Source organism: Cyclopterus lumpus, chromosome 17 (assembly GCF_009769545.1).
Source record: "Cyclopterus lumpus isolate fCycLum1 chromosome 17, fCycLum1.pri, whole genome shotgun sequence".
NCBI classification, from domain to species: Eukaryota; Metazoa; Chordata; class Actinopteri; order Perciformes; family Cyclopteridae; genus Cyclopterus; species Cyclopterus lumpus.
In genome coordinates, this window is record NC_046982.1 from 17,947,262 (window position 1) to 17,973,422 (window position 26,161).

At 47.7% G+C, this 26,161-nt stretch overlaps 1 protein-coding gene across 6 annotated transcripts in view; it reads right to left on the reverse strand.

Annotated features, from left to right (window-relative positions):
* Positions 1-26,161, reverse strand: part of LOC117746238 (partitioning defective 3 homolog) — a 181,566-nt gene that overhangs the window by 91,949 nt on the left and 63,456 nt on the right. For 4 of the 6 annotated variants that reach the window (XM_034555252.1, XM_034555251.1, XM_034555255.1 and 1 more), the window contains exons 6-12: positions 12,747-12,838; positions 10,997-11,080; positions 8,479-8,604; positions 6,487-6,896; positions 3,751-3,890; positions 3,292-3,420; positions 1,134-1,169 (exon numbers count right to left, since the gene is read on the reverse strand). In XM_034555252.1, coding sequence (XP_034411143.1) covers positions 1,134-1,169; positions 3,292-3,420; positions 3,751-3,890; positions 6,487-6,896; positions 8,479-8,604; positions 10,997-11,080; positions 12,747-12,838 — 1,017 coding nt within the window. The remainder of the gene's footprint in view (positions 1-1,133; positions 1,170-3,291; positions 3,421-3,750; positions 3,891-6,486; positions 6,897-8,478; positions 8,605-10,996; positions 11,081-12,746; positions 12,839-26,161) is intronic. The other 2 variants (XM_034555254.1, XM_034555253.1) reach the window with 1 other exon arrangement.

Consider the following 26,161-nt stretch of genomic DNA (forward strand, 5'->3'; position numbering starts at 1 on the left):
ATTTAGAGTCAAACAGACCATAAAGCAGGGTATCCTTTAGGACGGGCTAACTGTGATTGACAGGTCGCTGCCGCTACCGGAGTCGTATACACCGTCTCTACGCCCCTCCTCCGCATTCAAAATGTGGTAACCTCCGTTCATCGGATAAAAAAAAAAAAGCTTAGGTGACGTCGGCCAATCGGACTTCTTTTTGCAGCTAGAGTCGCCGCCCCCATGCCGGTCAGTGGAGAGAACGTTTTAAAAACACTTTCACATCGGCTTCACTCTGCAGAACCGGAGGCTGCCGCCTGGCCACAACTCGTGGATTTGCCTCAATCGCGATGCTCTCCATCTCTCTCCTCTCGTCCGTCTCCCATTTTTTCTGTCAGCGCATTGCATGACGGTATCTCGTGCTCAATCAGTTCTACACTACTTTACGACGCATCTGTGGGATGCTTTTGAGTCCACCATATATAGGGCATATAATAATTCTCACGGCACATCCAGACGGCACTTCATTTCCTGAGAAGTAGGAGGTTTACGTACAACAGCGACTGGAAGTCATGTACCCTTCATGTCAAAGTGTATGTGCACCGGGAGAGCCACAGTCTGCTCTGACTGACACCCCCCTCCCTCGATAAAGCACAACACAAACTAAACAGACTGTTTGCTATTCGCCTCACATATCAGAGTGAGTCTGCAGCAAGACGGCCAACACTGACAACCTTATCCACAGCCCGACAAAATAAAGCAAGCTCCCTCGCTGACGAGCGCAGCTCTGAGGGGAGTGATGGAGCGAATTATTCTGCAGCGCAGCCAAAACAGTCCACACTGATGAACCATGAAATTGTGATTTGTCAGAGCAACTCTGGATGGAGATTAAAATTTGTGTTACGGACTTAACATTTATCCGCATGGCTGTCGACTTGCACTTTGATTAACCAGCTGGTTTACTAGTGGACCCTGAATGCACGCAGAAGCTATTGTTTGTTTTATCCCAACTGGGTGATAACATTGTGGGCTTTTTTTTTTTTTTGTTGGAGATTAATAAACTACATGCAAAAGGGCGGGGGGGGGGGGGGGGGGGGGGGGGGGGGTTTGAGGGGAAGTGTGTGTGTGTGTAATTGCAAGCTGGTTTTGGGGTGGAGTCTTACCACATCTCTGGGGCTTTGCATCTGGGGCTCAGCATTCTAGAGGAGGGGGGCGGTGGGGGGAGAAGAAGAAGCACAGGTAATCATCAAGCAGAAATATTTACCGACGTGGGACACGGAACACACACAAAGGAGGACACAAGAAGGCCGTGGGAGGTAGGGGGGAGGGGGGGGGGAGCAAAGTTATGGTAAAACGGAAGCAGAGTGACGAGCAAATGGGGAGGCAGGATATGAAAATGATAAATTTCTGCAGACAGATGGGCGGCGATGGCTCGGTGGTTCACGCGGGTCAGAGGCAACTCCACCAGATAAAAGAGACCCGAGGTGAACTCTTAACAAGGTACAGGAAGTGCTCTGTGGACCGTTTGTGATAAATAAATTGTGATTTTTGAACACAAATCTATTTGGTGGGGAAGTGATTGTAAAGAATGTGCACAAAGTTTGCTCTCTCATATACATGTAGAAATATATACACACACATATACACACACGCAGGCTGCCCTACTCAGGGTTATATAAAAAAATACTACTACAATGTGTATTTATTATATTAAATTACATGTTTGGTGTGGGGATGGGGGGTATTTCAATCTATAATTTGATTTAAAGCTGATCGTGCTTAAGTGTAATCATTTAACATCAATAAAAAATGAGGCAGTTAACGGGATCACGTGTGCCTGAATGTCATAAATAAGAGCACATTAGCATAGAAATACCAATTTACATTACAATACAATGTAATGTTAGACTGCCATTAATGTGGAACAGCTAATAACTAATGTCATCATGTATATGTTATCCAGCTTCTAAAGATCATAAACACAAGTGAATTTATACCTGTTGCATGTGGGAACTGCAAAAATAATACGACAGCTGTCGCCTCCATTACACTGCATTATGTTTAATATATAAAGCTTAGTAACTGCCGTTGTTAATTCGTAAAAATGTGCTGCCCTCTCTCGGCCACAGCCCCCCCCCCCCAGCCCTCTGCTGCTGATAACCACACATCAAATAAATCCTACCATCTAACTAGTCAGCCGGACTCGACGCCCCTCTAATCTGCAGATGAGTATATATCGAGCGGTGCGGCGGCTCCCCTCGCCCGACATCGCCCGTGGCGACAGCCAGCCAATAGCCTCCTCTGCATCCCTCTCGCTGGGATAATTGTCACCAATCAGCAGTTTGATTGACACCACTTGCAAGCGAATGGCCGCTTCACCCCCCCCACCCGCCGCCCCGCCCCCGGTGACTGCTGAGGGTGCTGAGGAGAGACCATTTTTATGACAGCCAAGGGGGCGGAGGGGGGGATTTAAAGCCGTTTGGTGGCATAACTCGTGCTTTAAGTGGATAAGGCGTGTGTTAAAGCCAGCTAGCGGGGCGAGAGAGATAGCAGAGAATCATTGACCGCCGCAGTGGAGCAAACACCAATGTGGTTTAAAGCTTGCCAACAAAAATAAAAAAAACTAAACCTCAGTGTTTACGTCGCCTCGGCCATTATGAGCTCACTTCCTTATCAAACTTTGAAGTAGCATCCAGATGTGCGGTGAATTAAACCAGTAAAAACACAACCTGGAGGACAGCAAACTCAGACTGCATTAGCAACGGTTTGCAGAAGTTACAAGGCTGCGAGTGGCATCTGAGGGACGGCAGTAGCATCCCCAAAAGATTTGTATTTGCCGTTTGTACGATTTAATGTGTGAAGGATTTCGCCTGATTGACATTCAAGCCGAGTATGTGTATATATTTTTGTTCCCCGCATCCATCAATCTGGCGAGTCGGCTCCGGAGGGCAAAAACCCAGCGAGGGAGATGGAAACAGGGGCGAAGGTAACCCGACAAAAGCGGAGGAGAGGGGAACTGCGAGGGAGAGAGAGATGGAGATAAAGAGAAAATGTTGAGGTCCACAGTTCTTTTTCCTCTGGCCACGGCTCGGTAATAAGAGGAGCGGGATAATCGCGTTGCGTTAGCCGGGAAAAATGAGAAGACAACGTGGTGCTCGCTGTGTGGATTAACGGCCACGACACATTCTCACATACACATCACACTCATAATCTATATTAACCATGCATGGGGGAGGAAGAGGGAGGGGGTGGGGGCATTAATGCGTGACTCTGACGGGGTAAAGAGTTTGAAGGAACTTTTTTGGAGGATGACAAACGTACCTCGTCTCTGGGGAGGAAAGTGTCCTCCTGCCGGAGGACCAGCAGGCCCACGACTCCGCCCATGGGCGTGGCCCTGAGCAGAGACACCACCTCCTCCTGGGTCCGCCCGTTCAGGTCCACGCCGTTCACCTGAGTAGGAGACAACGGTGGCTGGGTTTAGTTACAAAACAAAAATACAATACAGTGATCATTGGTTGTGAGAAAAAAGGGAGAGAAACACTAAAAACAAAGCATTTCAGAACGATAAACATTTTAGAAACCCAAAATACAAGTATGAACGTGAAAATGAGCATGATATGTCCCCATTATGGTGCTATACGACTATATAGGTCCTCACTCTGTGGCTCATATTTCATAGTTATGATTTTGGTCCAACCAATTAGCGCCAAAGGTCGAGTTAAATTAGCGCATCAACTGCAGACACACACGAGGTATCGGTGCACGTTGTCTCTCTCTCACCTCCAGCAGCCTGTCCCCCGCCTTGAGGCGGCCGTCTTGGATGGCGGCTCCCCGAGGCAGAATGTTCTTCACGTAGATGGGCGCCGAGCCGCCGATGGGAACGTCCCGGGACGTTATGCTGAAGCCGAGACCCTCGGGACCTGCGATGGGTGAGAAGTGAGACGTGAGGGGGGGTCTAATGACGGCATCTGGGGCTGAAGCTCCCCCAGTCCCTTTGCTCCCAATGTCGTGAGTGAAGCGCATTCACAACGGCAACATTCTCCTTCGCCTCGACCGAGAGCGCACTAAAGTTACAACGACTGGAATCGCTCAGTGTGGACGGCGTTCGTCTGTGAGGCCAAAATGCAGAAAGCTGTCCTATGAGCGCCGTTTATTCAACTTCCTTTTCCGTATTTCCTATTCCATAACAAATAAACCTAGCGAGTGTGCAACAACCAAGACTAGCCATTGTGCAACCAGGGGTCACGGACTAGCCCAAAGGAAATTGGACTATAAAAGGTCATGATCATGTTCTGCCCACATTGCTCTCAGCTTTGCAGCAAACGGCGGCGCACACATCCTCCGACTAAGCTCCTGTTTCCAGGGTCACCGAGATGCTCGCTTGCATTCCTGCTTGTAAACTTTGTCTTTACCCGCCGCCATTTTTAGCGACGGGGTGCCCAAACATCGTGATTTTACACAGCGCATTTTAAAACAGCTTCAGATGATGTCGTTGATCTGCGTCCGTGCGGGCGGACGTGATTCTGTGTTCACATATTGTGAGTTTTTGCCTGAGGAGCGTATCATCATGAACCATTAGGAAACACTGCACCTCATACCATCGGACAAACAACGTCCTAATATTAAGTTAAATCCAGGAAATGAAGAGAAACTGTGCATGCAGAGAACAAGTAGCTTTATAGGGAATAATTAAAAAGGAGGATATATCCCGAGGCAGCCGAGCCTGATGCTTATAAAGTAAGATGTTGGACTACGTGAGAATGCAACAGCGCGGTGTTCAGCCTGGAGGCCTTTAATACTTTTTGCCCAACATTTAATTGAATCCAGAAACAAGGAAAAAAAAAAAAAAAAAAAACGGTGGCGAGAACATTTTACGGTCTCTGGTTGCGTTTTACATTCCAGCACGTCCACCTCGGATCGACGTGCACACGATCAACACACTTAAAAACCCACCCGTCTGGACCGAGCCCTGATCAAGGCCCCTTCGCGCGTGCCTTACGAGAGAGAGCTTCGTTAGGAAGCCGACCGCGAGTGACCTTGGCGACCGGACGGCTTCAAAACAAAAGTCGATAAGAGAACAATAATGAGCATCCTCGCTGTATCAAGAGTACACACCGGCCCCTAATCCGTGACAGCAGAACACTTAGATATTCCGATTCACATCCTCTGCCTAATCCCCTGCATTGATGAGCCAATCAACGTCCCGCCGGCAGACGAGGTGCGGCGTTCGTAGTCGCCCGGTAAGCGCCCGCGGTGTTCCTGCCTCTAAACAGGGAGGAGGATCTTTGGAGCTCTCATTAGCTTGATTAAGACATACCTAAGCAATTTCCTGTGCAGCAGAGGGGGGGGAAGAGAGATTCTCTGATTGATTCCAATGTTCCACCGGGATTGTTTTGGGGGGCGAGGCCCGAGCGTCTGGGCCGAGCGCACCGACGCGCGGGAGAGTTTTGTTCCGCGCTCAAAGCCGCGGGCTTTAAGACAACAACAACACGGACGAGCCAGAGCGGCCTCTCGGGAGTCGCCGTTAATCCCCCGCAAATCTGCTCCAACAACAACAACAACAACGGCAAACAAAAGGTGGGATGAGGAAAGATAACATATCTTTGACTTGAGAACATAACAGATCTCCTGGCACATATTATGGCCGAGCAGAGGGTGGAATATGCGACAAGCCGCTAGGTCTTTTGATGTTTTATGTTCATGGCTTGATTCTCGCACCGAGAGGGGAGGGAACACATTTGGGTGAGAACTTCAACGGGCATATGGCGGAGCTCCCCCCTCCTCCCCGGCAGACTGCCGTGCCGTGGCATTTGACAGCACTCAAGCGGCTGCTTAGCAACAACGAGCTGTCCGGCCCTGAGACCTGGCACCGTCACCTGGTATCCTGTTGGCGGAGGTCCGCGCCACCTGTGCCAGCTGTCAGTCAAAGCGCCGCCGCGCTAGAGGAGATGTCACCAAAAGTTTTCACTCCCGACGTCGCCTTTTGTATCCCGCCCCACATCAGTATGCTAAACCCTGCATGTTTTTTTTTTGGTTTAAAAAGCCCGTTGCATCATTGTTGCCATTTCTGCGCTCTACTATGTCCGCCCCCTTTCTAAATAAACGCTCCCTTACTCTTGTTTTTTGATGTGCTGGATGGGAAAATTGCTGGTTTATTCAGATGGAATGGAAACGCCAGGAAAATACACAGCATCCCGCTCGTGTTTTTTTCTTTTCTTAAAAGCCTGATGAATGCAAAGCATTATGGGGGAGATTTTCGTCTGGAAAGACGAGATTTTTCCCACAGCAACGAAAAATATATATTTTTTGATAATGGCAGGAACACATGTGTTTTTCTACAGTGGGTTTAAGGAGAACTACCATGCTAAAATAATTGGTGGAATTCCATAACTGTGCTCTTTATATTACTTCAGGTTCCCCAGGTCAACTTCTTAACATTCAACTGCACCTTTCTATGGAAACTGTTTCCACCCGAGCACTGCCGCCTCTCTGGGCCATAAAGTAGTCCCGCCTCACCTTTCTTCAGCTGGATGTTGAGCCTCCTCCCAACTTTTTTGCTGTAGCCTCCCGTCGGCGTGGAGTTCTGCGCCCTCTGAGGCGAGGGGGTGTGTCCCGTCGGCGGCTTGGCTGCGGAGACGGCCGGGTGAGGCAGAGGAGGGTAGCCGTCGGAGTGGTCCGGGTGAGCGTGGGACTGCGGATGGGAATGCGGGTGGGTCTGGGACCCGTGTCGGGACATCCTGGGGGGCGCGTGGTCCCCGCCGGAGACCGCGCTGCCGGTCAGGGAGTCGGGGCTGAAGCGGCCCGAGGCGTACACCGGGTTCCTCTCAACGTGGGACATCTGCTCGTAGTGGGCCTTCACCGACGACGGCACCACGTGGAACATGATGACCGGGGTGCGCATGGCCTGGCGGAACATGTTCTGGGCTCTGAGAGAGAGAGAGAGAGAGAGAGAGAGAGAGAGAGAGAGAGAGAGAGAGAGAGAGAGAGAGAGAGAGAGAGAGAGAGAGAGAGAGAGAGAAGATTATTCTACCTTGCCAAGAGAAGCACCCCATCTAGCCGATGTTTCTCTGTCACACACACACGCAGACACACACACGCAGTATAAATAAAACCCATCTTCGCCCACCTGAACATTCTGACATGTTAATTAATACTTATTTCCAGCGTGAGCGGCTCCAAAAGGAGAGACTGAACCCTCCCCGACAGCTCCATCGCATAATCGCCTCATTTGGCTCCAGATGAAGGAGACCTCTATAAGTTTGCAGAAAATCCTCTTTTTTTTTTTGTACAGAATGGAAACTTACTGCGGCCGTCAGCAACCTGTTACCGGCGACGCCTGGTTAGCGCCGCCCGTTTCAATAAAAGGCACACTTGGGGTCGGCTCTTCCCTCTACGCCTTGACAGCTGCGGGGACGTTCGGGTAGAATTTGCCGGCGGCCCCCAGGATCTCTATTGCTCCCGCTGGCCCCTGAATGCCAACTAAAACGACAACTTTCTTCTCCCAGCCACTAATAACACCCCCCACCCCCCCCTGGGACTTGTCTCAGCAGCTTTACGATCTCAGGTGGAGTTTTGTGGCACGATGCAACTCGCCCCCCTTATTAAAAACGACTCTTAAATAACGACTGTTGACGCTCTCTTGACGGCACAATCTACAGGAGCTTTACTTTGACTCGCGGCTCACCCAAATTGTATAATTTCTCGCAAGCACTCGTCGAGGTATTTTTTGTTTAAATGCCAAGTGTTGATCCAGAGCTCTGCCTCCGAACTACGAAACTATGAACTATTTCACAAATCACTTAGATAAGACACTTCAAAGCCTCAACAAATAAAACCAAAACTATCTGCGGTGATAAGAGGCAAGAGTCTTCTTCGTTTTCATTTCTTTCTTCTTCTTTTTTTGTTACATAATTTGGGTGAACAAACTTGTGCGTGCGTGCGTGCACAATAGCGGCCTCAAATCCATATCACACAAGAAATCTATACCAAAGTTGAAGACATACATGTACGCCAACAGAACAGAAGAGAGAACAGAATCAAAAACAAACGTATGCATCGGGGACTTTCTGAGCCGGTAACGTGACATTGCATAGGCAGCGTGGAGGCATGCGCTCGGCAAAGAGGAGCGGAGTCAGCGGGAGGGTTCGGTTTGGGGAAGGGTATCGTGAGAACAGAGCTGGAGAGCAGAGGCTCCGAATGTTAGGAGCCTCCTTCCAAAGGGAGGCAGTGAGAGAGGAGTTACAAGAGGAGTTACAAGAGGAGTCCAGTGGAGCCGTTACTGAAACACAAGAAGGGAGGACCTACATAGGGAAAGGTTAGCTCAGCACAGTGATGGAGAGCGGAGGAGCCTGTGCCTCTGTGAGAGGATAGAAGGAGAGGTGAAGTAGGTGTTAGACGAGCGAGGAAGCAAAAGGTCACACAGGAAGCCAAGGGGCCACCAGGGCTCAGCCACAAGGGAGAGGAGGAGGAGGAGGAGGAGGATAGGGAGGAGGAGAGCTCCCGTCTTACTGTTCGAAGCGGATGTTTCGCAGGTCCCCGTTATTGATACGGACGATGCAGTCGTTCTCCCGGAAGAGGCCCTGCTGCTCCGCCTTGCCTCCCTTCTCCAGACGCTTGACCAACAAGCCAAGAGTCCTGAAAGGTGCAAAAGTTCATGTCAGCAAGGGGACGAGGCGACGTCCGCGACGACTCAATGTGGCCGGACGAGAGACGAGGGCTGAGCACTGTGCTGGACCGGGAGTATCATCACAGATATATAAATACAGAGTTTTGTATATTTCCTCCTACACTCGCCGGTCAAATCCCTCAAGGGGTTCTAAGGGTCACTCAAGGTCTTTGTGTCACCTCTTTTACGGCTATCATAACAATAGATTCTTAAAAACACAAAATCATCCCCGTTCACACAATCAGACGGCTGTGTGAGAATCAGTGCGCGGCGCCATGTTGATGAGAAGCTTCCTGTCTTCATTACGCCTCTGCTTCATTATGCGGTGCTTGACAAAAAGAAGGAAGAAAGAAAAAAGCAGCGTACAGTGCGGTCCTGTCATTTGCATCATCAGTGTACCAATGAGGCGTACGCGAGGAAGCAGTCGCATCACATCAGGGTGCTCTGGAGGCTGGGTGGGGGAGGCGATTCTGTTCAAAGGCAATCAACGGATTGAAAAACTCCACTGAGGCACTGCCGGTGGGTGGGTTGGTGAGTGTGTGTGTGTGTGTGTGTGTGTGTGTGTGTGTGTGTGTGTGTGTGTGTGTGTGTGTGTGTGTGTGTGTGTGTGTGTGTGTGGGGGGGGGGGGGGGGGGGGGGGAATATTCATTTTCCAACTCTGAGGACTCCTACGACCCTTATAAATACAGAAGAATAAAGAAAAGGGGCTTTCGGAGAGCGATAGAAAGCAGCGCGGTTTAAACCGCGATAGCAGGTGGAGTGGCGCGGGGGCCGGCCTATCGCGGGGGTCCCTGTAATCCGGTGAGGCAAACTGGCTCATGCCTCACTTGAAAAGGGGCGCTTCACAGATTACAGATCCGAGTAAGGGAGGAGGGAAACCGAGCGAGGACCTAATCGACTCCTCTTCTGGCGATATAGTCTGTGAGTCCCCCCCTACCCCCCCCCCCCGGAGGCAGCAGCGCCGGGGTGAATTTGGTTGATTTTAGGGTTTAATGCTCGCCCTCCTCGCCTGAGGCACATAATTCAATATGAATGGAAATGTGATTACAGACGGGGGCAGAAAAGTTCAGGAGTTGAAAAAGAAGTTGGAGACAATCCCGCTGATTGAATCCGAGTGAGAACACAATGAGATTTGCAGCGGAGGGGCTACTTCTCTGATGAAAGCCGGGCATCTTAATCTTGGGATAACGCCTACTCTGACATTTCCCCAATAACACAAAAGTGCATTATAAATGTGCTTTTAGGTTGATTAAGTCGGCCGGTTGGGTTGGGGAGAGTGATATGATCTCGGTTTCCAATAAAGTCGCTGTAGTCTCGGAGGAAAGAGTCACACAGAAAGAAAGTTCAGACGCTGGGGGGGCCGGAGCTCAGCGCTATGAAAACATATCAAGATTTAGACTTCTCTTGAACTGGTCCACACTGGTTTCATACACTTTTAACAGTCTTCCAACAATGCCAAGGACCTCCGTGTAAATGTCAGCTCTGAACAATGTTATACACTCAACTATACGGAGGTCTTTCACTGGATTCTTGTTGCAACTGTAAAACAAGGCTTGGATAACTTTTCTGATAAATTTAAACCAGATGTGAAATTCCTCTAATTCCTTCACAGATTTTATTTCCAGCTGTGTATGCGTACTTCAGAATGTGTTGCAGGTGTAGGTGTGTGTGTGTGTGTGTGTGTGTGTGTGTGTGTGTGTGTGTGTGTGTGTGTGTGTGTGTGTGCTGTTCAATGTAGCCTTTGTATCATGTAAAGCTGATGTGACAGCAGCCGGAGAGAGGAAGATGACGGTCACCTGCAAACTCTAAACAACCATGATTGATTACTGTAAACTGGCAAAATGGCTTCATGATGCTGGCAAATGCCAACCCGGGTGCATGTTTGCGTGCCTGTGTGTGTGTGTGTGTGTGTGTGTGTGTGTGTGTGTGTGTGTGTGTGTGTGTGTGTGTGTGTGTGTGTGTGTGTGTGTGTGTGTGTGTGTGTGTGTGTGTGTGTGTGTCTCAGGTGATGCAGCACACTTCTCTTCAGGGCTTTCTTCTTGTTTTTTTAAACCAGAAACCAAAGTGTGAATTAATTTTTTATACAAATATATATATATATATATTATTCCTATTATTATTAGTTATTTTGTACAAGTCTACAATAAGGCTGACAAATCTGGAGCTGAAAAAGGAGAAAGTGGGAAATTGGATTCTCCTGAAAAAAAAAAAGTGAAAAAGTAAGAGAGCTCCCACAAAACCAAATCTTTCATTTTTTTTTTAAACACAACTCGTTAAAGTTCAACACCGTACATGCATCATATTTATCAAAGGGTTTCAGTTCTCGGTTCAAGGCCCAGTGGACACTCTGGTCAGCTTTACCTGCGGTCTCTGCCACTGAAAGGCACCACGTGGATTCCCAGCGGCCCACCGTCGTTTGACACCTCCACCAGTTTGACTATGTCTCTGGGAGACGGTGACGGATGGAAGACGGAGAGACCAGGGTGGGTGGGGGGGTGGGGGGGAAGGGAGTGGAGAGAGGAGAGGAGAGGGGTGACACCATGTGGGGAGAAAACAAAAAACAGGAAAATGAAATGGTGATGACAACAAAAGTGAAATAAAAAAGAAAGCAAGAAGGTGTTGGAGGAGACTGACAAAAAGGCAATAAAACAAATAATTCATAAATCAAATAAATCATACACATGTAAATAACAACCGGGACAAACAAAATCCTCACACATAAAATTAAATATTCAGAGTACGCAGCTAACAGCAGATGTTAGCAGCTAACAGCCGCTAACAGCTAGCAGCTAACAGCAGCTAACAGCGCAAATAAACAACTGCGCTGACGGAGGTAACTAAGGATTTAACAATATAGGATTTTATCGTGGATCGTGAGAATAAAAAATATTTTGAAAATGATCAGTCAAATATTCTTGAATCGCAACTATTTCGGCAAGAATAAATGTTGCATTATATTTTCAGAAGGCGGGCACCCGAAGATGTCCGCCGCTCAAATTTAGCTCTCAAATTTGTGTAAAAACTAATTACGCCCTCGGCCGCATATCATTTTAAGACATTTAAATGTGGATGAATATTGTTGCAACATCCTTTGACCTTTTGAAAGCGCAAAAAACGCGGCGACGGCTATTTGCTTCTTTTTTTTTTTCTTCTTCCGAGGCGACATTCTCCACCTTCCAGTCTGTAAAACATCTCAACGCCTTTTACAAGATGCCAAATCTAATCTGCCCACAGCTTTGATACAATGACTATGATTAGCTCGGGGAAAATGGGCCCCTTGTTGACAACTAAAAGGGTGGAGGGGGGGGAGCGTCTCTGGGAAAACACAGGAATAATAACAATACCATACCTGCATATTAAACTGGAAGCATGCAACAGAGCAAAATAACAAAACAAAACACAGTTGTTAATAACAGGGAGCCGAATGGGTTAGTGCGTGGGAGCGCTCTGATGGCGAGACGAGGATCATTTTGCCTCCACAAAAGAGAATTATGCAAATCTGGAAGCAGGGTTGAAATGAGATTTTCCACAAACAAACCTGGATTACAGTATGGCACCTGCTGGTCTACTTCTAAAGTACTCATTATGGAGAGAAAGGGAGGCCTCAGCTGATTTACTCAGGTCAGCTTTAAAGTTTTATAGTTCTGGCCATCGTTTCCTGCTGATTATAATTGAGCCCTTCAGGTTAATTGCAGAGAACTGGCAACACGGCAACATCACTGTCTGAGCAACGTGCATGTGTTGAGTCCAACGTTATAATTACTGAAATGTTGGCCAAAAACTACAAAAAGAAAACGAGGGACGGAAGTTGTTATAATGAACATGATGTTCTTTTAGGGTTCTGCAGGTGCGGAGACACAAAAATGGGTTTCATTCCAAATCTCTATGTATTTAGGGGGAGAAAAAAAAACGGATAATTCGATCTTTGATCAATGTGCAAACGTGAATGTTCAGATTTTCATTCATTTTATAGAGTAAATGTTGCTTTTCCCAGATGGTGAATTTCACCATTTTTTTTGCAATAAAGCCGCAGTGTGTCATTGAGCTTCAGCGGGCACGTTGAGGAAACACGAGAGAGAACAGAAGACCGATGCACGACTGGGCGACTTACTCCAGCGACCTCACGGGGGTGTGGTCCATGCAGGAGTCGGCCCGGCCCACCGGCTCAATCCTGCCGTTTTCGTCCTCTCCGGCCTCGTCCTCCTGGAACAAAGCACACACGACCAGAGGGAGAGTGAGAGGGCGCGACACCCCATGGGTGACAGAACGAGCGGCTTTCAACCTGAATCACCTAGTTTCCCCCCCCCCAACAGCATCTTTCAGGAGGCGAAGCTGCTAACCTGACGATGCCATGGCGAGCAGAGCGGCGGAGATCTTCCACAGGTGTAAAAATACATGCCCCCTCCCTTTTTTTGGAAATATATATACAAAATTACATCGTCTTTGTTCTCCTCTAGTGTCAACAGTGTGGACGCTTGGTCTGCTTGAATGCTGGAGATGTGACTCGTACACACAAACAACGGCCACTGAGAGCTGGGGGGGGGGGGGGGGGGGGTCATTAAAATTTCAGAGCGACACTGGAGAGGAGAGATGAACGAGGAGCAGGAGCAGCAGCAGGCCGCCTCACCAGTATGAAAATGAGCCTGCCGTTACCGTGGCTGCCGCGCGGTTGCCATGGCTACAGGCCAGCGTACGAGCGTGCACGTCGACTTCCGACCGGCGGCTTAAAGTGCAGCCAGTTCGCAGCGAGGAACAGAGACGAGACGTCTCAGCGCAGCTTTTCTCCACAAACGGAGACGCAAATGTGTGAGGCAGGTAGTGTGTGCAGGTGTGTGTGTGTGTGTGTGTGTGTGTGTGTGTGTGTGTGTGTGTGTGTGTCAAAGTATAAGTGTATTAAAGGGAACATATACTAATTTCTAGGTTCATGGTCATATTTTGAGTGTTTATATGCCTTAATATTTAAAAAAGAAAATTATTGTTTTGTAATTACTCTGTCTCTTTAAGAACCCCTCCCCTTCTTGAAAAAGCCCAGTCTGCTCTGATTGGCTTGCAAGAAAAATATGGTGCACCTTTGCAAAGTAAAAAAATATGAGCACATATAGCATTTATGAAGAGAACGTCGCCACAGATCTGTTCCACCATACGGTGCAGCCCTATGATTTATTTACCAGCACTGTATGGACTACTTTCTCTCAAATGTATGGGGAAGGAGGGCTGCACCCACGATCCCATACAAGGCCTTTATCCCACCGAGGCCGGATAAAGAAGAGAGTCCAGCAGACAGAGAGAGCGAGAACAATAACTCAAAGAGCCTCAGAAACACATCTAACACTATTCAATATTTATCAGGAGATGGCAGAAGGGGGAAGAGGGGGGGGAGCAAATGAGATCGGCATTCATCAGAGCACATGCAGGCACCCTTTATTTCAATACGCACCATCTCCGAGGAATCTGGCTGCACACTGACAATTCTGCTCCACAGCCAGACAAGAGACAAGTGTGTGTGTGTGTGTGTGTGTGTGTGTGTGTGTGTGTGTGTGTGTGTGTGTGTGTGTGTGTGTGTGTGTGTGTGTGTGTGCAGGGAAGATAATAAAAGGAGAGAGCGGGAGCAAGTGATGGAGACGGAAGTGAAATAAGAGAACAAACTGACGCAAATATAAATGGGAAAGTGTGCGGTAAACAAATGTCTTTACAGCGTTAGATTTATATATATATTAATTTATAGCTGCTGCCGGGGGTCAATAAATCCAATCAGCTCCGGAGCAATATGATTACGACAGCCTGCACCCACTGCAGTGATTTGTTTTTTTCGCCATTTTCCTCACACAGCCTGTTGATAATTGTCCATAAAGACAGATGTGGTTTAAACCGTCCACGCTGCTACTCGTGAAGTCGCTGTTATGGATGTTGAGTTTCCTCATTGCCAGTTAATTGCATGTTTCTGAGCCATTTGGGGTTATAAAAAAATCCTTTAAGTTTTCAATAAAAAGGGAATATTGACTGAAATCTTCAAATGTCAAATTAAGCTGCTGACAAATGTTCCTGTGATATGATGGAAACAGCTTACAGAGCAGCTCCCAGATGGACCTTGTGGTGAGACACTGACGATTCAAAAAGGTGGAAATGAAATTTGAACCTCGGCTGACGGAGAACTTTTTCTGCTGTCAGTCCACGAGCTCTGAAGGAGTGACAGGAAATGGCTTCGTAAAAAAAAAAACACCTCGTCAACAGTTAAGCTGCAGTTTACCTCCATGTCCTCACTCTGTAATGTGTCCTATTCGACAGTTGTATGTAATTGAACGTGTATTTGTGAGGTGATGTGACTGTATATAAGAAGTGGACTGACAATTTGAAGCCTCAAGTTCGTCGATTTGGCCGCCTCCATCTTGGAATACGGCCGTCGCCGTATTGGTCAATCACAGGGAGGCCCCGCCATAAAGCATACCCTGGATCAAATTTACTAAATGAAATGGGGCTTTGCTAAAATGTGAGCCAATTTGAAGAGGAACAAAACTTTTTTTTTTTTTTTTAAACAATGCGCCATCAGCTGTGAGGACAATAACACTTGCTGCTGCTTCTTGGTACCGTCAGCAACAACGAGGCGCTGACTCGAGCCTGACGGATGGGACCAATCAGCCGTTTTCTTCAGTTCCGGCTCCTCCGCCGTCCAGAAGCAGACACTCAACCCGACCGCACCATCAGGACGTCGCCAATCCCCTCGCTGGGAGTGGGCCGGGGCGAGCAGAGAGATAGATGGCCGCATTAATAATTCAGGGCCGAATCGCGGGGTTAATGGCTCGCAGGGCAGGCGGGCAGACAGGTAGGAGGAGGACGAGGAGGACGAAGGAGGCCGATGTGTTTTCCAGCAGAGTCATTGTTTGTTTCCTGGACGCAGAGAAGGAGGAGGAGAGGCGAGCGGGCAGTATTCAGGCTCAGGGGCTCATTAAAGATTAATAGGAGAATCCATTGGGGCCTGTCCTTTCTATATCTCAGACTAAATGAAGTGGTCTGGGACTACAGTGTCTGTGTGAGTGTTTGTCTGTGTGTGGGTGGATGGTTATGTGTGGGGGGGGGGGGAAGTGGAGTAATCCTGCACTCTAATGAAGTGCTGCCCGCTCCCCTTTCCTGCAACTTTGACCACACCGTCACAAACGAACTGACGTGGACGTGTGCACACAGACACTCGGGCCGGGAGGCCAGTTCAGCTTTTCTTAAGAAGAAGAAACTTTAAATGTTGCATCAACATTTCAAATTCTCGAATCCAGATAATACGAAGACCGTTGAGACCTTTCTCCGACATGTGCGCCCACCAGATTCGATGCCCCGAGTCGCCCGTCTGCGGACCGCCGTCCTCCGAGAAAAGCTGACGCAACTGTGAGAAACGCTGACGGTGCCAATTAGGCCGAGTCGAAGCTAAATCTGATTCACCGCCTCACGGTAGATTTTTTTTTCTTCTTCAAAGCACCATCAAGTGATACGTCTCTCGCATAGCGGACACTGTAGGAAGGTCATTTTATACCGGGCCAGGCAGGCTGATGGTAACTGGTCATTTAGCCGTGTACCAAACCCTCCGTACCATCTGGATACAAAATACAAAAAAATAAGAATTTTTAATGTTTTGATGAGTTATTTTCACATTTAAACTAGACTTTTGCGAGTTTGACTATTTCAAGTTGGACTTCAGAGAAATCTTTGTGTTGTTTTTTTTAAAAACACCAAACAAAAACATTTGAGGAGTTTCTGACGACTACGAGTTTAAAAGCAGTCTCTCCAACAACTTTTTTTATATTGAAACATCATTTCAAAAAGGGGGGGGGGGGGAAAACACCATGCAGAAATATATACCCGTTTAAGCTTTCGAGATAAAGAATGATTGAGGATTGCTCGCCTGTGCACCAGCGACGCTGCAGTATTGATGTAAAACTATGAAATTGTGCTTGAAAACTAATGCGTGCACATCAAAAAGCCCTTTTTCTTTTGAAAAATACAGACGCTCATTCCTCCGCTGATGACAAACACAGCGGCCACGAAAGGCAAAACATCAGACGTTGAACTGGAACACGCATCAGATCCACGGAGAGGAAAAACACACAATCCCTCACTGTTCCCCGGGATCCGTGCCCTCTCCAGCGGAGCTCCACATGGCCGTGACCGGGTGAAACGCGGAACCAGAAACTATAAATTAGCCTTAACCTCCGACCTCTAACCCCGAAGGCCGCGATGCACCATCTGGCTCAGAGTTTGAAAACAGAGGAGAGAGAAGAGATGAAGTTCAGCTACTGTTCCACATTATCTTCACACACAAGGTCACCACAGGTGTTCTAGTGCATATCTGGCCTTTCACTCTACTTAACCGGACTGATATTCTAGTATAATTACAAATAATTATACTAGGATTTCCGTATTATAATATAAAAAGCTTTGATTTTAAACAAATTGCAGTTTCCCTCCACGTCTGTCCCGAAGGTTTCATCATGTTGGACAAAAACATGGTTTGTGAGGTCACGATGACCTTCGACCACCGAATTCTAATCGGTGCATCCTCGAGTCCAGAATGGACATTTGTGCCAAATCATAAAGAAAGAAAAGAGCTCATGGCGTTCCTGAGATATCACGGGAATGGGACAGACGGACAACCCCAAAAACAATACAAAAAAATATTTAATTTTAAGAGCAGCATTAAAAAAAAAGTTAAAAGCAGACCAGTTCAAAGAGAATCTGCCGTACAGATGCAGGATGTCAGGCCGCATCCGACATTGCAGCAGATTGTTTACTCCAATTCATTCCTTATTTTCTTTGCAGAGCGATTAAACGTGGACAAAACAATTAAATAAAAGCAACATTTTAAAATGCCATCCCCCGCAACCTGCCTTGGTTCCAAAGTTTCAGATGAGGCCGTTTCTCAGGCACCGCCGTCCCATCTGCCACGACGGCGAGACGTTTGATTAACGCGACGCTCGGCTCCACGCGGGACCACAATGCATCATTAAAAGCCAGCTTTCAATTAGCGATCCCCTGCGCTAATTCAATTAGTGTCCCTTTGATAATGGGATCCAGACGGGCCGACGACGTCGTCAATAACGGATGGTGTGTGTGTGTGTGTGTGTGTGTGTGTGTGTGTGTGTGGATGGTGAATATAGAAAATAGTATCTGTGTGCACTTCCATCTCCTAAAAGTCAGGGTAATGTGGATTGCCCCGATAAGTAAAATGCCATTGAGATTCCATTGAGTAACATTATGAGGCGTTCAACTCTGATCGGTAAAAAAAACTGTGCTGAGAAAACATCAAATGTAAATCATGTGGAGAAAAAAAAAAGACATGTGTGCAAGAAATCTGTATAAATGCAGCTGTTAGAGAGAGATGTTTTCACAGTAATACAAATAGATATTGGAGTGGGGAGTTTCTCAGGTTCTGCGTGACAGAACCGGACATCTAACACCTCTGGGGAAGAACAGCAAGGTTCAATGTATAGCGCGATCGTGGTGGAAGTGAAGGGGGAAAAAAAAAAAAACCTTCAAGAAGTTATTTACAGCAGCAGATTGTGTTCCAACCATCACATACGGGTGTGATGCTCACATGTCCACGTACGTCTATCAGACAAAGCTGTAATCCAGTGTGCAGAAACTCTGCACCCCATAATGCTTTTTTGCCCCTGTGTACATCTCTGAACTACCAGAGGCATTGGCAATAACAGCTTGAGCGAAATGAGACATCCAGCACTTCCTAAATTACCACGGCGCTGCTGCCGTAGCGATCCACTTAATTCAACAGCAATTTCTGCAATCCAATTCAATCAAAGCGGATGGGGCTGGGGGTGGGGGGGGGGGGCTATCACCGCGGCGAAATGGGCGCCGCAATTTCCTCAGAAATAATAGATAATGGAGGCTCATCAGGAATGGAGGCAATTTCAAAGCTCACATTTTAAGGAGCCGGTTCCCCCCCCCCTCCAGGAGAGCTCTGTCGGTATCACTCGAAATGTGATTCGCAGAAGGTGTGAACAACTCTTCTTCTTTAACGTGATGGGGGTTTCGTTTGATTCAGCGTGCAAAGAAAGGGGGCGGAGCCTGGAAGAGTCTCCTCTTTTGGTATTTAATAGAGCTATCCTTCGATGTACAAAAAACTACAACAACAAAAAACACACTTGGAGATTAGTGAGGAGTGTTTCTCCTGAGAGGGGAGTGAGTGATGGAGAAAAGAGAGACGAGAGGGGTAATAAAAAAAAAAAAGGGAAGAGGTAGACAGCGAGGCAGGCGATTACACAGAGGAACAGAAAGCCACGACGGAGCTCCTTCAAAGGACGACAAATGGCACTTTGAAAAATCTCAACTCCAAACCTGAGGGGATTCTGGGAAGTTCTGGCTTTTGTGGTCGTCAGAGCAAAAAAAAAAGAAAGAAAAAAAAGAAGCAGAACAGGTTTGAGTTTGTCCATCGTTCTCATTCACTTTCTTTTCTTTCTTTTTTTTTTTACAAATACATTTTCAGCCGCAATCGTGGAGGCCAAAGAAGTTTGTTTTTGTTACCTTCAATACTCCACGGTGTATATTCATAAATATTTGGATACATACTTGGTTTTCCAAACAAGCGAAACACATCAAGTTTAAAAAGGTATCCTCCTCGTACCGCGCTCAGGCCTCCGGCTCCTCTGAGGCCGTCCGGCATTCCCCCGGAGCGGCCGGATTATTTAGACAGTAACGAGCCAGAGTCCTAACGTTGATGTAGGCCTGAATCCAACACACACACACACACACCTCGACTTGGCTCTCCTGACACCGGTGGAATTGAGAGAGAGAGAGAGAGACAGACGAGAAGACAGTGTGTGTGTGTGTGTGTGTGTGTGTGTGTGTGTGTGTGTGTGTGTGTGTGTGTGTGTGTGTGTGTGTGTGTGTGTGTGTGTGTGTGTGTGTGTCTGTGTGTGTGTGTGTGTGTGTGTGTGTGTGTGTGTGTGTGTGTGTGTGTGTGTGTGTGTGTGTGTGTGTGTCTGTGTGTGTGTGTGTACAAGAAGACAGTAAGGGAGTTCAGTGTAGATGGAAAGACGCAGGGAGATGCCAATTTGAGGGGGAAAAAAATGTGTGTGTTTGTACCATATGTACCCTATATGGGGGACTATGTGTCCACTGGAATGGACCAAGGGCACGCTTTGATGTCGATTTAATTTATGCATGAATGAAGGAAAACAAACCTGTATAAGGTGTCATAGTAGGGTGTGTACAAAATGTGCCGACTGCATTTCAAAACATGAAAACCTTCGTTAATTGGTCGCGAGAAAAAAAACAATGTGGCTAATTTTAAGTAGTTTTTTTTTCCAGAAGTGGAAAAGGAAGCGAGAGCTGGAGGGTGTGGATGTTTTTGTAACGCTCTAAAGAGTCATAAAACATTTACGATGCTCGACACATTTCCAGCGAGGCGAGCAGAAACGTTTCACGGCGCACAGCCACCTGGAGACGGAGGGGAGCCGAACCAATCACAGAGCAGGGATTAACGCCAACCACGTTAACGCCGATCCCAACTAAAAGACTCTTCAGATACAAACCGCATTTTCTAAAACCACGACACAAACATTCTTGGAAGAATTATGAAAAAAATATATATATATATATATATACATATACATATAAAAAATCTACTTTGCAGACTTCGTTCTCCATTTGTGTGGTTTCATCAGATGTGTAGGAACTGCTGGCGGCCCCCGCCTGAACCTCCCGTCCACTCGGTGTGTGTCCCGAACACCGAGGGGACCAGAGCGAGCGGCAGCCAATCACAGAGCTTGTTACCGAACTTGCCGTTTACCCGAGATCAGACCCGAGATGGAGCAAAATAACAGACCCGACTACCCCTCTGAGGGAGCTGTGGATAATGGGGACAAGCATCTCACTCTCTCTCTCTCTCTCACACACACACACTATTCTAAGTGACCACAAAACCTCACCCTCGCTCTGTACTCCCCCCCCCCCCCCCCCCCCCCCCCCCCCCCCCCCCCCAAATTCCTGCTGCAGTACTGTGCAACCTCAGCAGAGAACCTTCCACAGCAAGTGCATCGGCACAACCGACGACTCAGGAGCTTCATATGTACTAAGACCGAGCGAGTATGAACTGTATCATTACCTGCAGTCGTTTCTTTCTTTGACGCACAACACCAGCATCTTCATTTTGTATGTCTGCTAACTGAATGATGCACAGGTTTTCCGGTGCTTTTGGTAGACGTTGGGGGTTCAGGTGGTTGTAAACACAATCAAACCTCGGATCCTCGCGATCCAGGGATATAACCGACTGTTTTCTATTTGCACACCGGGGGCCTCGATAATCATCTCGATCCCTCCGATAAGAGCCAACGCCTGCTGCCGTCACCCCCCCCCCCCCTTTGATTTCATGGACCTCTGAGATAAACCCCGTCCGCTCTCATCTCCTTTCACCGACGTCTCCATCTCTTGTTCGTCCTCACTGCGATAACGAAAAAACCCGGCGGAGCGCGGCGGATCTACAAGAGCTGAGATTCTAATCATCTTCGATTGGAGGAACGCGGTTACGAAACCTTTTTTTGTGCCCCAGGAGGTGGCTTGAGTTTGAGAAAAGCAATGCCATCTGTTCAACCTGATCAGGTCCTATTTTTAGGTGTAATTAGATCCTGGTGGCAGGTGATGAACAGAATATGATGTGCATGTGTGTGTGTGTGTGTGTGTGTGTGTGTGTAAGTGTGAGTGTGACTGTGCAAAGTCCTGATGGCAGGTTGCACCCGAGGTGGATGTCCCCTCAGGGGGTGGGGGGTGTGTGGGGGGGGGCTGCAAAAATCCTCAAAATGAGGGAGAGCCGTCTTTCATCTTCCCGCCATCTCCCCTCCCTGCTCTCCTCACCTTGTCCCTCCCAGCTGGAGGAGATCTGGGCTCCCACAGCTCGTCATATTAAAACCAAAGGACGAACAGCAGGGAGAGGGAGAAGAGAGAGAGAGAGAGAGAGAGAGATGGGGGGGTGAAAGGGAGCGGACTCGGCTATAGATGGAAAACATTATATGAGACTTATCGTATGCGTGGGTCTAAAAAACGAGGCCGATCGCTACGTTCACCCGAAACCTCCACAAGTGGTCAACGCTTTTCCATCAACCGCTTTGGAGCAAATGGACTACCAGAGCCGGGGGTCAGAGGTCAAGCGGTGCTGCTCGCTACGCTGTGAAAGGAGTATCGAGCTGTGAACCGGACACGAGGCCGCAGCCGTTCTGTCACGTCAGCTCGACACGTTTCACGCCGTCTGGACATCAAGACAGTAGAATTTACACTTCAGCTCAGCCACCAAGCCAGTTATAGGTCACCGATAAGGAATTCAAGGACAAATCTATCGTGTCCACGTGGAGCAGATGGACAGAATAACATGACGCACAGGGAAAAAAAAAAATATATATATATATATATATATACACATATACATATACATACATACATATATATACATACATATATATACATACATATATATATATACATACATACATACATATATATATATCACAGAGGGAAGGAGAAAAGAGTCGGACTGAAGGCTCACGACAGCAAGGTGGCTGCAAATTGAAGCCGAACCGCTCTCACATCTGCAAACGCTAACGAACGCACACGCCGTTTAACTACACCCCCATTCACACACGACGGACAAACGGACAAACGGACACACACACACACACACACACACACACACACACACACACACACACACACACACACACACACACACACACACACACACACACACACACACACACACACACACACACACACACACACACACACACACACACACACACACACACACACACACACACACACACACACACACACACACACACACACACACACACACACACACACACACACACACACACACACACACACACACACACACACACACACACACACACACACGCGTTCGACCTCAGCGCCACAGCAGCACCTACTGGTCATTCAGCTCAGGATCTACACTGCTGCACTTTCATCTGTCTTATTACCCCCCCCCACACACACACACACACACACAGAAACCTTTCTCCAGTGCTTCTTAACTAACAAGCCTCCGTGCAGAATGTGAGTGTGTGTGTGTGTGTGTGCGTGTGTCGCGGGGAGAGTCGAGTCCCTCAGGTGCACGGTGCAGCTTTAGCGGGATAAATCATGCACACCTGAGCCGTGCGCTCATAAATCACCTCGGACTCGGCGTAGAGTGTGTGTGTGTGTGTGTGTGCGTTTGTTCGCAAATAAGTGCCTAACGTGCACCGAAAACATGCATGTTCAAGTGTAAATGTGGACATTCCTTGCGCACACATGCTTCTTCACTTTAAGTATGCATTGTATGCATAATTTGTGAGGGATTAAAGGAATCCTGTGGTGTGTTCACGAGTGTGTGCGCGTGTGTAAAACCAAAAGAAGTTTGTTGTCTCTGTATATGTTTTATACAACTAGCTGGTATGTACTTCGGTGTGCGAGTACGCTCACAGTGCACACATGCATACGTCAGCGCTGATGTTCCTGCACAGGTAATATGGTGGTGGTGGTGTGTGTGTGTGTGTGTGTGTGCGCATGCGTGTGTGTGGACCTGCCTTCACCACGTTCCGTGTAACAACATCCCCAGTGAGTGGTGTGAAGCCTCCGTCCCACCATGAAAGATAACTCAACTCTCCCTCAGCAGTCTAATGACCGAGGATACACAGCGAGGGCACAAACAAGACTCACACACACACACACACACACACACACACACACACACACACACACACACTGTGATTCATACATACATACTGAATGCTCATACTGAAAGTGTTTGTTATTAAGACAGCTGCGTCATTACTTTAATCCCATCTTGTTCATTATGCGTTTCAAATGTCTCTGTGAAACGGTTTCATCCTCAATCCGCTCCATAAATACACGGATTTGAGGGTAGAGGCAAAACGTATTGGATGTTGTCAACCAGCTATAAGGGGAATCGAACCTGTGGCAACACAAGCTTCCAGTTCTAATGTGGACAGAAACAAACCCACAGGGTTTATTTTTTATAGCCTAAACATGAAGAACAATATGGTCAAAAATCATTAAATTCCATATACACACACACACACATGGATCTACACTAAGAAGAAATATTGACTAGAAACACATTGAATACAACAAATGCACCTTCAGCACACACATACACACACACACACACACACACACACACTCCCCTGTACTCGTTTCCCTGTGAGTACACACACTGATCCCTAAGGAGGCCTTTGAAGAAGTTGAAGTGAGCGCCGTCCTCTCTTCGCTCTGAGGGTCTCAAACTCAAACGGGTCCCGGCGCAGATGGACCAACAAGAAAGAAGTCCTCTGGGACTGTTGTCTCCTGCAGAGGTTGACCCGGACAGAGTACAAAGCTCTGTGTGTGTGTGTGTGTGTGTGTGTGTGTGTGTGTGTGTGTGTGTGTGTGTGTGTGTGTTCAGAGGTTCAGCTGTACACTCTCACACTCCGCAGCTTGTGGCTTTTTGTCTTAATTGGTTGATTTGCAACCAGGTCTACGGCTGCCTGGACTCCTGACACATGCTCACAGCTGACACAAACACACACACACACACACACACACACACACACACACACACACACACACACACACAGTACCACAAACATATAAACCCACACAGATAATAAAAAAAATCCCTCGTTACTCATGAATAAGCGTGCGCGCACACACACACACCTCGGCTCTCATTAATACACACTCGACTGACAGCTCGCTGTTGCCATGGCGACCCCTCTACCTGTTGCCAAAAGGAGGGCAGGGAGTTTAGGGGCTGGTGGACACAGCTCAAAATGATCACAGTAAAAAAAAAAACGGAGAACCGTTTCATTTATTTCCTGGCGTTGTGTCGGTTCTGTTTTTTGCAAGAGGAGCCGGTTTCTCCTCCTCCTCCTCCTCCTCCTCCTCCATCTCCATCATGACGCGACGCTCCGTTCCAGCTCGTCTCTTCGCCTCTCGCTCCTCTCTTCCATGTTCTTCATTCTCGGGGAGAGATAAAGATGGACCCTCAGTTGAGGGAATTGTTAATTCATCATTCCGAGCTGCTCTGTTCTAATTAAATGACTGCGTGTTCTATTCCGGCGCAAAGCGATTTTTCATCTCCACTTGCGCGTAACCCCCATTCTGTTTTACTCTCTGAACAAAAGGTTTTAGCACACCAACGACTCCCTGGGATCATCTCTGAGCAGAATTATCTTGTAGGACGGGTTCAGAAGCGCAGCACGGCCATCAAAAAACCTCTCATAACTCGACTCATTGTCGATCAGACTCTGGTTCCATTTGCTCCTTGTTGTTCTGTCAAAGTGCCGTCGACGTTTCCCAGGATGCGTCGGCTGCTCGTGCTCCAGAACCTGTGTAACTGTAGAGCCTTTTTAATTAACAGCATCTACTCCATTCCAGCAAAACGATATGTCGTGACGGGTCGGGGTTATTTGACCATCAGAATAACGTATTAAAGGTTAAAATAACATTCTGCTCACAGTGGACAAGGACAGACTTCTTCTAACAAAAGCCTTTTTTTTTTCATATTCTAAATTGTGGGGTATCTCATCTGTCAAGACTTCTCTTGTTGCAGCACAGTTGCAACATCAGTCCCGGAAGTGAGTGGGCTAAGTGGCGCTTAAATCGCCGGGACATAAACCAGCGACGGCGCAGCAGGGAGATTCTGTACGAGGGCGGCCAACAAACTGCAGTGTGTGTGTGTGTGTGTGTGTGTGTGTGTGTGTGTGTGTGTGTGTGCGTTTGTGTCATTGAGAAGAAGAAAATACAACGATGATGTGACTTGTGTCGGTCGGGGTTATTTCCTGCCCCACTCACGCCAGCACAGATTGATGTCAGCGGACGCACATGTGTGTCTATGTGTGTCTGTGTCTACGTGTGCATCCATGCCTGTGTCTATGCATGTGTGTGTGTCCATTTGTTCATCTGTGTGTGTGTGTCCATGCGTGTGTGTCCATGTGTTTGTGTCCATGAGTTTGTGTGTGAGTCCATGTATGTGTGTGTCCATGTGTTTGTGTCAATGAGTTTGTGTGTGTTTATGCGTGTTTGTCCATGTGTGTGTGTCCATGTGTGTTTGTGTGTGTGTGTGTGTCCATGCGTGTGTGTCCATGTGTTTGTGTGTGTGTGTGTGTCCATGTGTTTGTGTCCATGCGTGTGTTCATGAGTTTGTGTGTGTTCATTCGTGTGTGTGTGTCCATGCATGTGTTCATGAGTTTGTGTGTGTTCATTCGTGTGTGTGTGTCCATGCGTGAGTCCATGTGTTTGTGTGTGTGTGTGTGTGTGTCCATGCGTGTTTGTGTCCATGCGTGTGTTCATGAGTTTGTGTGTGTCCATGCGTGTGTTCATGAGTTTGTGTGTGTCCATGTGTGTGTGTGCGGAGAGGAGGGCAGATGGTCTTCAGCAGGTCATAAATACAAAACTACACCCTCCTGCAGTGACCTCTACCACTTAACCCCCCCTTCATACTCAAACCTGGTGTAAGACAGATGAGGGATGACGGTG